Genomic DNA, 14,297 nt, shown 5'->3' with positions numbered 1-14,297 from the left:
AGTAATCGAAGCTGTAAATGGTTATTTTGAGGAGCTTGACGAATCAGTCTATAGAGATGGCATTAATAGACTGGAACACCGCTATGAGAAATGTATCAGCCTTGGAGGAGATTATGTTGAGAAATAAAAAAAAAAAATTTTTAAAAACCTTGTTTTTCTTGGTCAGGCCGGAAACTTATCAATCCACCCTCGTATTATGACAACGCCATTAATATATAAATAGACATTCAGAACAACATAAATTTTTTGTAGTATTTTAATTCAGTAAGTTTTCCTTCTTTTCCAGATCCTATTAATCATTCTTACTGCCCTGTTGTTTGTGGCGTCGTTGTATGATACGTTCTTCTCTAGAAAGGAAGGCGGTGATCCAACGAAGGCAGTTACTGTTCCAACTGAAGCAACAACGTATGGAAATCCTGGATTTCGGGAGAGAGCAGGTAAGAACTGTTCATTTAAAACATCAAAATATTGTACCTACCTAGGGTTACAAATGTTCAAAAATGATAGGCAATAGTCAAAAGTAAACAATGTAAGTTGGATCGTCATTACAAAGTCGTCAGTCTAAAGTTTGGTTGGATACTCGTCTCCACTCCTTGCTAACCTGCGTCAATCTTGCATTTCTCGAAAATTAGAACATCTTTCTTCCTTAACTATTTGTCGAACAATAATGTACGTCTTCCTTTGTCCCCCTTTATTCTAGTTTCTGCTTCTAATGTCTCCAACCTATCCTTTTCTGTCTTAGATGCTGTTCTTCCATCCTGTCTCTCCTTTTCCTTAGCGTTCTATGTTCTCCTACTTTTTGTTTTAATAAGTAGGCACCTTCTCTTTTTTTTTGTACGTCACTTAAGTGTTACTTCACTTTGTTGTTGATTAGCCAAAAATGAAAGATGATCCAACTTTCTATATTCGTTTGTTTCAATGATTGAAGCAAATCCCTCATATGTAACGAATATTCAAATAGAAATATGCACCGTGTGTTTGTTTGGTTTTTCAGTAGGGATGTATAAAATGTCTTCCTTTTGGACGGTTTCCATTCATATTAAGCAAATTTACTGAATCTAATACATCTTCATCGAATGACATTATGACACTACTGTCTCGCTATTCCTGTGTGCGTTAGGAAAAACTTATGTCACGCTACTTGTCTTGTCCATATTGTTAAAATAGTCGTAGTCTAAAAGTAAACACAAATTATGTTTAATACAGTTATTACATTTATTAGGTATATTTAATTTATAAGATTGTTTAGAAACATTTCTCTATTGTTAGAGCACGTTCAATTTGGAAATACCATCATAAACATAAATAGCAGTTATCGATGTGAATAGATAGTAATCAGCGCGTTTCTCACACCGACAACTAATTCCCAATAATGTGCAAACTAGACTATTTCTTGGGTAGTATATAAGCTTTGTTTCAGTCTTCATAACTAATTAATGTATTNGGTTAATGTCTTTATTCACCATTACGAATGTCCCAAACCAACCATTAAGTCGTTTAAATAATTAACCATTGAAACTTAATTCTTGGCGGATTTTTTAAGGTCAATGGACACTTGTTTTTATTTATACGCGAAAGTTAGTTCATTTTATACGATAATCTAGTACAGTGGTTATTAAACAGTGTTCCACGAAGCCATGGGGTTCCGTTGAAGAGACACAAGGACTCCGAGAGTTAGGGCCTTTTTGCCCTTATAAAAATATACAAATTATAATGGAATATTTTTCATGACTAAATCACTAATATTGTAAAAGGCCAAATCATAACAGTTCAGATTGGGGACCGCTATTTTTGTGAAAGAAATATAGGTACCTATAGTTGAAGTGATCAAAATCGGCAAAATCCGCAATAAATTATCTGTAAAAATGGACGTATCTTCTCTCTTGTTTCCAAGTGGATCTGTAGTTATATTTTGCGTTTTGAACGCGCCCTTGTTAAGTTAGGAAATGCCTCAAGAGTAGTACAAAGCGGAAGAAATAACTGAATACTATAGAAAGCGGCGCATGTTAGAGGTTGTTCGGGTACGCAAAAGATCAGGATCGACTTTATAACTTCCTGGATGGACTTATATCTTTAAAGAAGCGTTTTTGGTTTCCTCAATTCCTGAGAATGTTGAACTTCTTTTAAAGTCCGATGCTGGTAACATGCTCAAATTCTGATTTTCAGCATCTCTTTCTGTTCGACATCAGTTGGTGTAATGTTATTCCTTTTTATTTATTAATGCCCTGTGCAATTCCTACCTGACATCTCTTTTCTACATTTACAATAATCCCTATAACGTCTGTTGTGAGTAAAAGTAGGCGTTCTGTCAGTAACCGCTCTAGTCTAGTTAGTATCCAAGTTGAAAGAAAAAAGAAAATGCGACAGTTTTATTGCGGACTATGCCAATTTTGAACGTCCCAACTATAGATGTTAAATGAGAGAATAGGACATTTGGTCTTATGTATGTTAATAAATTGGATGCAATTGTTCATTGGTTCATTCCTGTTTTCCACTTTATTTTGTTTGTTTATTTATTATCATTATTATGTAAACCCTGTCAGTTCGCGCAAAGGAGTCTAAATCATTTATTCATTGAGTTATTTAAAGCTATTTTTAAGTGTAATTATCCGAAAATGACATTAGCAACAGATGTATTTTAGTCAAGCTTTTGAAAAAAGGAATTTGAAGGTATGCGAAGTCAAAATCAATCACTCCTTTAAAAAAATGTACTATCAATAAAATTAAACAGTAAATAATTTCAGGCAAAAACTGCTTTTAATCACTCTAAATTTTCTGTTAAAATTTTTTGTTCGAATTACAGAATATTTGAGCAAAAAATTTTTTTTATAAAAATTCGAAACCGGTTAAAACCGGCTTTCTGGAAAAATTACTATCCGAAAACCGGTTTTCTAAAATGTCGGTTTTTGTATAAACCCTAATTACAACCCAAATCTGTTCAGTATTCATTATACAAACATTTCTGGAGCATTCGAATTGTTTCCGAAAATTTCAAACCTTTTTCGAATTTCTTTAATTTTTAATTTTAAAGTTAGAACAACATTGTTATTGACTACTTCTTCAAAGATTGGGTAAATTCTGGACATTTCTAATTTCACCAAATCATTTCATATTTCTAACCGTATTCTAGAAAAATCGATTATTTTATATTAAAAACTTTATCAGTAGAAACGGCTTTTAATTTCATATCGAACTGTGTCTATTAATATGGGTCATTTGATTTGAAAAAAAAAATGTTATTCGTCTTGTATGATTGTCAAAAGTAGGTTTTGATATTTCCAGCTCTGAATAACGTACACATTTTGCCCATAGAAATAAGGATACCGTAATTCACCCTAGAACGAACTCTCCAAACCGCAGGTTTTTAGCTTTTATGGTTTAAATGCAATTTGGTCTCATTCAAACAGCTGAAAACAAAAGAAAGAAACCAAAAATGTAAAAATAAATAGGTTGTTCCATTTAAAAATAATGAAATTAGGTAGCATCCAGAAGGAATGGAACACCCTGTATGGCTGCAAATGTTTTCCGTATTGTATGTATCAATTTGTCTTATTCAAAGTCAGTTGAATTTTATATTTGTAGTTATTGTAATTTGAGTAAAATATTTATCATTTAGCCACACTCTTGTCAAAACGAGAATATTAATTTTAAATAAATAAACATTTTAAATGCATATTTATTTAAAGAACAAAATTAATGTTCTAAATTATTACCAATGGAACATATTCCTATCTGTTGATAAACGATTGGCAAATTTATGTTTCCAAAATTCTGCTTAATAAATATCGAAATCCCCCATATACGTACATATTGCATGTGGAGAATGCAATAATTTATCATCAAACAAACCGAACTGTCTGTGAAACAATTCACGAACGCAGTTAAAAAAGGGGCAATAATAATTAATGGCGTAGTTGAAATTTTTTCTGTTTGAATTGTCGACTATTATTAAGTTTGAAATTCTTGCCAGTTCCTACGTTGCGTCAGTTAGTGTTTTATTCAATGATCATATTTTCAATTTTATGTGCATTTCGTTTGGATCTCTTCAAATGAGAAAGAGATTATATGGTTAGTGAGCTCGCAGGAAATTGGAAAAGCTTATGTATTAATCAATCATTTAAAACTGTTTTTAAACAGATGTATCGAATAGTTGCCAAATATAAATCCAGAAAGAAGATGGATTAGATAAGGTAACAGTTGATTACATTATCGATTTGTTCATGTTAATGAATGTTATATGTAGTATGTAATAAACATCTACATTCGAATGGAAATTATATATGTATATGCCTACAAAAAACGCACCAACAGTGATTTTACCGGATATATCGGATAATCGTGTACCCGACATTAGCTGTGCCAGGTACCACTATGATTAATGGTTAATGTCTTTATTCACCATTACGAATGTCCCAAACCAACCATTAAGTCGTTTAAATAATTAACCATTGAAACTTAATTCTTGGCGGATTTTTTAAGGTCAATGGACACTTGTTTTTATTTATACGCGAAAGTTAGTTCATTTTATACGATAATCTAGTACAGTGGTTATTAAACAGTGTTCCACGAAGCCATGGGGTTCCGTTGAAGAGACACAAGGACTCCGAGAGTTAGGGCCTTTTTGCCCTTATAAAAATATACAAATTATAATGGAATATTTTTCATGACTAAATCACTAATATTGTAAAAGGCCAAATCATAACAGTTCAGATTGGGGACCGCTATTTTTGTGAAAGAAATATAGGTACCTATAGTTGAAGTGATCAAAATCGGCAAAATCCGCAATAAATTATCTGTAAAAATGGACGTATCTTCTCTCTTGTTTCCAAGTGGATCTGTAGTTATATTTTGCGTTTTGAACGCGCCCTTGTTAAGTTAGGAAATGCCTCAAGAGTAGTACAAAGCGGAAGAAATAACTGAATACTATAGAAAGCGGCGCATGTTAGAGGTTGTTCGGGTACGCAAAAGATCAGGATCGACTTTATAACTTCCTGGATGGACTTATATCTTTAAAGAAGCGTTTTTGGTTTCCTCAATTCCTGAGAATGTTGAACTTCTTTTAAAGTCCGATGCTGGTAACATGCTCAAATTCTGATTTTCAGCATCTCTTTCTGTTCGACATCAGTTGGTGTAATGTTATTCCTTTTTATTTATTAATGCCCTGTGCAATTCCTACCTGACATCTCTTTTCTACATTTACAATAATCCCTATAACGTCTGTTGTGAGTAAAAGTAGGCGTTCTGTCAGTAACCGCTCTAGTCTAGTTAGTATCCAAGTTGAAAGAAAAAAGAAAATGCGACAGTTTTATTGCGGACTATGCCAATTTTGAACGTCCCAACTATAGATGTTAAATGAGAGAATAGGACATTTGGTCTTATGTATGTTAATAAATTGGATGCAATTGTTCATTGGTTCATTCCTGTTTTCCACTTTATTTTGTTTGTTTATTTATTATCATTATTATGTAAACCCTGTCAGTTCGCGCAAAGGAGTCTAAATCATTTATTCATTGAGTTATTTAAAGCTATTTTTAAGTGTAATTATCCGAAAATGACATTAGCAACAGATGTATTTTAGTCAAGCTTTTGAAAAAAGGAATTTGAAGGTATGCGAAGTCAAAATCAATCACTCCTTCGATACATAAGTTGGACAATCAAGTTTTACTTCCGTTAGTCATCTCCATCTGTTGTATGACGACAATAAAATTCACTTATTTGACTGATATATTCCATAAACTCCACTTAATCAACAAGTCCTTACTATGAAAAACCACAACCATGTTTACAGTTAGAGACAAAGTATCTTCTGTAACAATAATAAAAAAGATTGGCTTCTGGATTGAATAATGAATAATAAAGTTACAAATGTTTTCCTCTCCTAAATAGATTTTTCGAAAAAAAAAATCCGTTACAAGTAACTTTTAATGTAGGTAAACCCATAAATGAACATCAATTAAAGCTCAAAAAATCCTTGAAAGAAGATTTACCAGAGGTGTTACAGGACAGTCACTGAGTACAGAATCCATTCACAAATCAAATTGAACCATCAATGCTAACTGTGTCGGAGTATGAAAACTTGATCGATATTAAGAATTGAAATAAAAAAAAAAACGTGTCATTATACAACACGCTACTGAAGTGAAACTTCTTTAAACACACAAACATACCGGGATAGGGGTTAAGGAATTGGTTTAATGGTATTATTTGTACACTATGCTTCGCATGGGTGCAATGCTGATAGTAAATATACTATAGAATGTCTTTATATACAACAATCACAGCTTTTTTGTCATTAGACAATACAAACCGGCCGGTACCGCCGCAACCGCTATGTCCCTGCATTTTAAGTCTGTAATATCTTCGAAAATATTCATTTAAATTACATGCTGTAAAGGGCCATATTGATCTATATTAAATGCACAATGTATTTAAAAGTACTTAATTGGATAAGGATTAATGCTGTATTGCTTAAAATCGCTTCGTAAATAAGCCATTATTTCTCGTAAAAAGTAAAGGATAAAAAATGGTTATTGTGGGTTATCCCTAAGAGATAGACATATACCATCCCGGACTTTTTTGTAGACCTTTTTAAGGTGTACAATACTGTAGTATATTATTTTGATCTATCTCGTAGGGTTCAGCCAGCGTTTGCAATGTAAGCGCAACAAATATATTTATTTACATCACATTACAAACCTCTAAAATTATCAGTGTTTCTCTACTATATTATGCATGTATTATACATATAAACCTTCGTCTTGAATTCCTTTATCTATTAAAAAAATACCGCATTAAAATCCGTTGGATAGTTTTAAAGATCTAAGCATACATAGGGACAGAAATGCGTTGCATGATTTCGTTACATAGCAACTCGCATGAAACGAACTTACCCTACCGTGCGTAAAGAAGTTTCACTTCAAAAAACAGTCATGTATCTTATACAGGCCAGGACCGGCTTGAGATTTCCATTTGTTCTTTTTTCTTACAATTTCTTTGTCCCTTATCATGCTTCTTTACTCGCCGTGCGATTCCCTATTACCTATTATTGCGGATACCCAAAATTTAATTCGTTACTGATTATTTTTGATCAAATGTTAGTTTCAGTTGCTTTATTACCTTTAGATTGTCTTTAGTTTCAGGTGGGATATCAATGACGGACGCTAGTGGTAAGCCATATCCAACCAATGGCAGTACTGTTTCCATGAATACGGCCATGACCAGCATTTCGTCAATTGGTTCGAACGGGTCAACGGTAGGTTCGTCTGTTACAAGGTCGCCGTTAAGGTCGAGTTTGAAAAAACCTAAACCTAAAGACGGTCTCGGTATTCAAAATCCGGGCTTCTCAGGCTCGTCACCGACGTTTAATCGAAATGGAAGTGTTAAAAAAGTGAGAATACAGACTCACAGCACCGAAGTCTAGTACAAAGATTCAAAATCGAGTCGAAACGAACTATTTAGTTGTTTGATCAACTTGTTGTTTATAAAGAAAAATCTATCTAAGTATATAAATTTTATTTGTTGATATTTTATTGGTTTTCGGTGAATACGACAATTACTTCTATATAAAAGCAGAATTGAAATATTTTTAACATTTCGACCAAAGTGATTATAAGGTAATTCGGTAATAGTAAATTTTTTTGGTGTGAGAGTTTACAATTCAAAGAAATAAATTTTTGAAATACAGTTGTAATATTTACAAAATGATACTCTATGCGCCATTTCATGCTGATTCTGTCACATAGAGCGTGACTTGTCTGGCGCTCCGAATCATACGTCACATAAAGAATAAAGGTAGGTGCACAAACACCGGAACCGGACGGACTGAACGACACGGATAAAAAAATTAAATATATACAATCATATGGTGTAACGTACAGTCTTTCGTACGAAAACGATCGGCATCTATAAAATCCGCGGCAACTCCGAGAATCACAATTAAAATCCGCAGCAATTTCGAGAATCACAATTAAAATCCGCGGCAACTCCGAGAATCATAATTAAAATCCGCGGCAACTCCGAAAATCATAATTAAAATCCGCCCGCCATCCATGTCGATGAATATACGAAATATATATATAGGAATTATTCCTATGGGTTTCGCACGTATTACCTGTATGTAATCCAACACCGTCTTTAACAGGAAGGCTGTTCTATACTTATATTCCTGCTATTTTTGTATCTGTTCCCTTAGTCGTTCTCGATCGCATATAATTAGGGATTCCACCATTTCTTAGATTTTTATGTATCTTTAAAAAATATGGTATTTTCAGGGAATTAAAAAATGCACAATAATTTTTAGATTTTATTTATTCTTCAAACTAGATCTGTAACTTTTTGTGCCTTATCTACTAATCGACTACTTTTAAATATCGGTTGTCTTATTTTATAGACGATTGACACTAAAAATAAGCTAAATTCCGCTAGGATTCCGACGTACGTATGTACGCTGACGTGAAATAAAATTGAGATAATGGCGCTGTACCCGCTGCGTACCGTCCGTCCGATTCCAATGTACGTGTGTGCGAAGCCTTACGGTGATGATAAATTCAAAAATTGTCAACTCAATTGCGAACTGCCTTTGTTATTCTTCGGTTTATGCAATGACATTATTAAGCATTTGATCCTGAATTAATCTCGTTAGTACCTTTTAATAAATATTTCCGAATGTGGTGGTGACTTACGAAGTTATAAAATGACAACTTCATAATCAAATACTTGACGTTATGCGCCAAACTTCTTATCTTCTTATATTTTATAAATCTAGCAAAAAGGTTGATAAAAAAATTAATCTTCTTTTACTCATATAATTTAGCTACAATTTTTATTTATTCAATTTAGAACATTATCTCGAAGCATATTTTCACATTACGGAGTGTTTCCGAAACTCTGATTAGTGTTTATTACCTAAAAGAAAAAGAACGGTTAGTATTTATAGAAAATGTAATTGGTGTATATGGTTTTTTAAACGAGATTAAAATTTTATATTAATTGTTGACATTAAAAAGTTTTGGAGTATATTTTATTGATGAACGTCGTGAGAAAGTCGATCGAGTTTTCGTATATTCGACGTTTAATAGTTGGAGTTACTTAAGAATATTCAGAAAAAGCCTAGGAAGTTAGAGAACTGGGTACGAGATCATGCGTTCGTTGTAATCAGTGTTTTCTATAGCCGAGTGCGTCTGTAATTTAATTCTGTATGCTTCTTCCATCTGAGGAAGTCTTTATTTGACAAAACTATTACCACAATTCTTTCTTATTTATTATTGAATGTGAGTAAGCTTTGAAACTGTTGTGGACCTTTCAAACGTCAAAATAATGAGACAGCAAACCGTTTTGGCATTTCACAGGTACATTTTCCATCTCCCGGTTCAAAATTTTTAACATGCACTGACCATCTTGACCGGTCACCGGACATCTCATTCCACCATTAAATCTTCAAAATTCTAGTGTAATGATTGTCACTTTTGAACGACCACGCAATAAGCAAGTAAAAGAATGCGAGGGTCGCATAATATTGACCGCAGTTGATAATAAAAACGAAAATGGCTATATCCTGACGAAAATGGCCATCAAATGGCTAAAAACTGTGCAAAATTGCGTGTCGTCTAACACAAAAGTATCCGAAACTGACCAACAAGAAGACGAACATTGTACAAATAAACAAGAAGAATTATCGAAAGAAGATGTTTGTGATGCTGAAAATCATTGTAAACGTATGAAAGAGAAAATCAACTATGAAGTTCGACGGAAACGATTCTTAAGAGACATATACGGAAGTTTATAGAAAATCGAATTTGAATAAGCAACGTGGTGCTAGAGCTAGATTAGTAGTACTGTCATTCTAACGTCTTATATTTTATGCTATAGTTTATTGGAAGTTTAGTTGAGTAATAATAAAGTATCCTTTCGATGATTTTCTTAAAAAGGAAGTTAGTTTTTCGGTAATTAAAATTATTTTTTATTGTCTAAACTGTAGTAAATACTTATACGAAATACAGAGGGTGATCGTTTGAATATATTGACGACTTTAAGGTCAAATAACTCACTGATTTCTTATCACATCTCACAACATGTGGTATCAAGTCGATCAAAACAGTACTCTCTTTGATGTGTAACTGCCATTATCTCAACATTTAATTAATTGCCAATTACACATCAAAGAGAATATTGATTTTATCGATTTGGTATCATACGAGTACAAATCATTGAGTTGTTCGAATTTGAAATCACCCACTTATCCTGTCTATCTTCTTATGTAAATAATTTTTTTTTTGAAAGATGGTTTGTGATAAAAATACTTACCTAGAATTCGGTGCTCGCTTTTTTGAGAAAAATTTTCATTCTCTAAATAAAGAAAAGTATGACACATATTGAGAAACGGCCAGTAATGCAGTAACTTAAAAAAAAATAGTTAAAAGTCACGTGACTACAAACGAAATTGTTATTAATTTTCAATCTCGTCCCAAGATAGTCTTCAACCAGTAGCAAATAGTTATAGCTAATACATGAATTGGCAGAAGAGGCATCTCGTTTTTCGTATTTTTTTCAATGTGGGTAAATACAGTTTGTATCATTTGGTAGTTTGTTATTATGATTTCACACTTTTATTTTTGGAAGTGAATTTTTCTCAAGTATATGTGATAGTGGATAGGATAGCGCTATTAAACTAGCGAGTGCTAATATAGAGAGGGGTTAGCGCGGGGTTCACTGTTCTTTGCAGGAATGTTATGGACATGAAATTTTGGATCTGGATATGGATACGGATGTATGAATAACATTATACCGGTTTCAAATACGGTTACCGATATGAAATTATTTCGGATTATCCGATAATTTCGCATACTTTTAGCTATAGATATTCGATTGTTATGGTACTGTTAAAAAATAAAAATAAGTAATGATTTGATTATTTTTGGGCTATCATTTGGTACTACTATCACAGACAAAAAAACAATTAGCCTTATAATTTAGACTCCACCTCTATTCAAAATTTCGAATCTTTTATATCAATTACGGTTACGTTTTCGGATAGATTATTATTTCGGATATCCGATAGCTTCAGTTTTCTGTTACCAAGCTCCATAACATCCCTAATTTACATAAATTATCTTTTATATCATTTTACCGTTTCGAATAAATTTNACCAGTTTCACATAGATAAGATGTTACAAATGGCAATAAAATTTCTAAAGCTTTCTTTGTCAAAGTAGGAAAATCGTCGTCGTCGAAAATGATATTTTGGAAACAGCTGCATGCCCCCCTTGCGCCCCATAGGTTGGAAACCACTGCTGTTAAGGGTAGCAAATATTACTTTTACCTAGAACGGTTAAATTGGCCAGATCGGATCCTAATAGTCATTTTCGACTAAAATAATTCATCAAAACCTACTGGAGTTTATACGCATGTAGATATACACCACTCATTTCTGTCTATCTTCTAACTGACACATCGAATCGTATTGGTGGTCATACATAATTTTTTCTTATCTCTTTCATACTCTTACGCGTTAAATTTTTTGACTTGAACACATTATCAGCAGCTTCATTTTGAAATATGGAATATTTTCTTTTTAAATTGTATGTATGTAGATATTTCTCACTAAAAATTTGTGCAATAATTATTTCATTTGTTAAATGAAACATTAATGTGTTTTACTAGCGGGCTGTAAATATTGTACGTATTGTGTAGACAATTCAACCATTTCTGGGCTTCCACTGAGTTGTTTATAAATGTGTTATCAAACTTGTTTAAGGTTTTATATTGCTTGAACAAATACTTGTTTAAGTTTGAAGAAAAATATTGAAAATTGTTGCTTATAAATTGTTTTTGTTAAGCAAAAAAGTAGCAAAAGACATTTGTTTTGAACGTTTTACGTACGTAATATTTTAATTTTTATAATCACTTTTACATGTCGCGCAGGTAGGTACCTGTTTTTGTTAAACATCACTTTATTATTTATATAAATCACACTCGATGTCTTTTGCGGCTGATTTCTTTTGATTCTTGTAAATTAGTTTTTTTCGTTCAATTGTAATACCTCAAAAGAAACGCACTGTATTACAAATGTATGCTGTTTCAGATAAATTTTTTATTTCGGATATCCGATAGTTTCGGTTACGGTTAAGGAGCTCCATAACATCTCTAGTTTATATAAATTATTGGAATTTTTTCTATCAGATTCGGTTACCGTTTTGGATAAGTTTTATTTCGGATATCCGATAGTTTCGGTTACGGTTAAGGAGCTCCATAACATCTCTAGTTTATATAAATTATTAGAATCTTCTATAGATATCAGATGCGTTTACTGTTTCGGATAAACTTTTATTTCGGATATTCGATAGTTTCAGGTACAGTTACGGAGTACATCACATCCCTAGTTCTTTTTCCTTCAATATTGTATCGCAATTCAAATATATTCACACCTTTGTATTTCACTTTTAATATAAAATAATTGTCCGTATTCACTGAAACCATTATTGAGCAGTTTTACAAACACTTTTTAGTATTGTATAGTGAGCGATTTTACATTCCGTCCATTTTATTCGTGACATCCACGGTTATTTTAATCTATACTTTTGTTTCATATGATGGCGTTATATTTTTGTGTATTTTATTTTTACATTAGTTTTGATGTCGTATTTTCCAAGATTGTGTTTATTTGGGCAAAATGCATACCTATATTAAAGGAACTGTCGTTTCATAAAATTTTATATATGACAACACATACTTACAAAAGATATAAGTGATAAATATGTATCTGTCAGTGTGTATTATATTTAATTCAAATTAGTCGTAACTCACATTGAATATTTTCTGTGATACACAATTTTATATGTATGAGAAAAAAAATGAAAATTGCTATTTATCAATTTTTTCGAATTTATAATAGTTAAAATTAAAAACAATGGCAACATTTTAACCGTACTTTGTAAGTAAATTCATTTACCTGTTGCTTGTTATATCGAATTAAAACAAATTATTTGGACAATTTACTGTAGATTATATGAGCTAAAAGTTTATTTATATTGATTGTTGACCGTTTAAAAGTTCTATCTATATTTTGTGAAATAAGTTGTAATGCAATGTATATACAAAATTTATTTTTGTACAGCCCGCTGTTAAAGCAAAAAGGTGAAAACCGACTTTAGCGATTGATTGAATGATCGATTTGTATTAATATTAATGCCTGCTTAATTTTCCTTAGCATACAGTTTGAAAGTGAAATTTCAGGGAGATACATTGTATTTTATTTGCTTTATGTAATCATTAGGGTCCGATCAAGCGAAGGGGGGGGGGCAAGCCGAGCAAATGTTCAGAGCCGCAAAAATGTGGGGAGGCTGCACGGAGAGAAAAATCTTATAGAAATTAAATTAATGTCCAACACCTCAACAACAGCAACTCGATAAAAAAGTATTTTTCTTAAATTATTATTTTAGTTAGCGTCTGTAGTTCGGACAGATAAATATATTTTAAAGTGCTGTCTTCTAATAAGCACCTAAGCAGGAAGAAAAATAGGAAAAAAAGAACCAACCCTTTTGAGCACCCGAAATGTAATGTTTTTTCACGACTTTTGGGTTGAGAATACAAAGAAATTCTCCCAAATTTTTTACCCATTTTACATGTCTGAACTGGCAATACTTCGTTTTGTTTGTTTTACAAGCATTTTCCACACATCTTGAGAGAAGTAGTTACTTCTAATCGTATCCGTCCATTTGGCTGGCTCACTTTTTCCGGTTGGTCATTTTTCCGACAATTAGAAGTTACGAATTTTTTTTCATCGGTCACATTAAGGTAGGTAGCAGTTCCTACTGCTATTTTAAAATTCGTGTCGGAGAATTTTCTTCCGGAATTTTTTACTGCCGGAAAATGGCTATCTGGAGAATGCGATGTGGAGAATTGACGGGAAATCATTCGATTTAGTTTGTATGTAGGTAACTTATTTTTTGGGGAATACCCCTTTATCCTACAACGTAACTTTTTAGGGGACTCCCCAAATTGATTCTCTTGTCTATATAAGAAAAAATTCGGATATTACTTTTTCGTTAGTTTCACATAGTTTTCCGTAGAGGTCTAGTTAAAAATTGCAGCATCTCAATGTTTGGAGTAACATGCTCTTGATATATAAGGTGACACTGTAAAGCAGTGGTTTCCAACGTTTTTGTACCTGCGCCCCTCTTTAAAAGAAAAAAATTATTGCGCCCCCTTAATTTTTCTTACAATCTAATTGCATAAATACTCAACTGATATTATAATTTATTTAATGGGCTACAAAATAATATACAATATTATGTAAAAAT

The 14,297-nt window shown here is 32.5% G+C and overlaps 1 protein-coding gene across 1 annotated transcript in view; it reads left to right on the top strand.

Annotated features, from left to right (window-relative positions):
• The window catches only part of LOC108739743, a 97,937-nt gene extending 86,802 nt beyond the window's left edge, over window positions 1–11,135 (top strand). Inside the window, exons 5-6 of the mRNA XM_025980200.1 lie at window positions 287–437; window positions 7,134–11,135. Coding sequence (XP_025835985.1) covers window positions 287–437; window positions 7,134–7,420 — 438 coding nt within the window. The 3' untranslated portion in view covers window positions 7,421–11,135. The remainder of the gene's footprint in view (window positions 1–286; window positions 438–7,133) is intronic.
• Window positions 11,136–14,297: the final 3,162 nt, after the last annotated feature.

This window comes from Agrilus planipennis, unplaced genomic scaffold, assembly GCF_000699045.2.
Source record: "Agrilus planipennis isolate EAB-ADULT unplaced genomic scaffold, Apla_2.0 scaffold252, whole genome shotgun sequence".
NCBI classification, from domain to species: domain Eukaryota; kingdom Metazoa; phylum Arthropoda; class Insecta; order Coleoptera; family Buprestidae; genus Agrilus; species Agrilus planipennis.
This window is presented reverse-complemented; position numbering and strand designations above follow the sequence as displayed.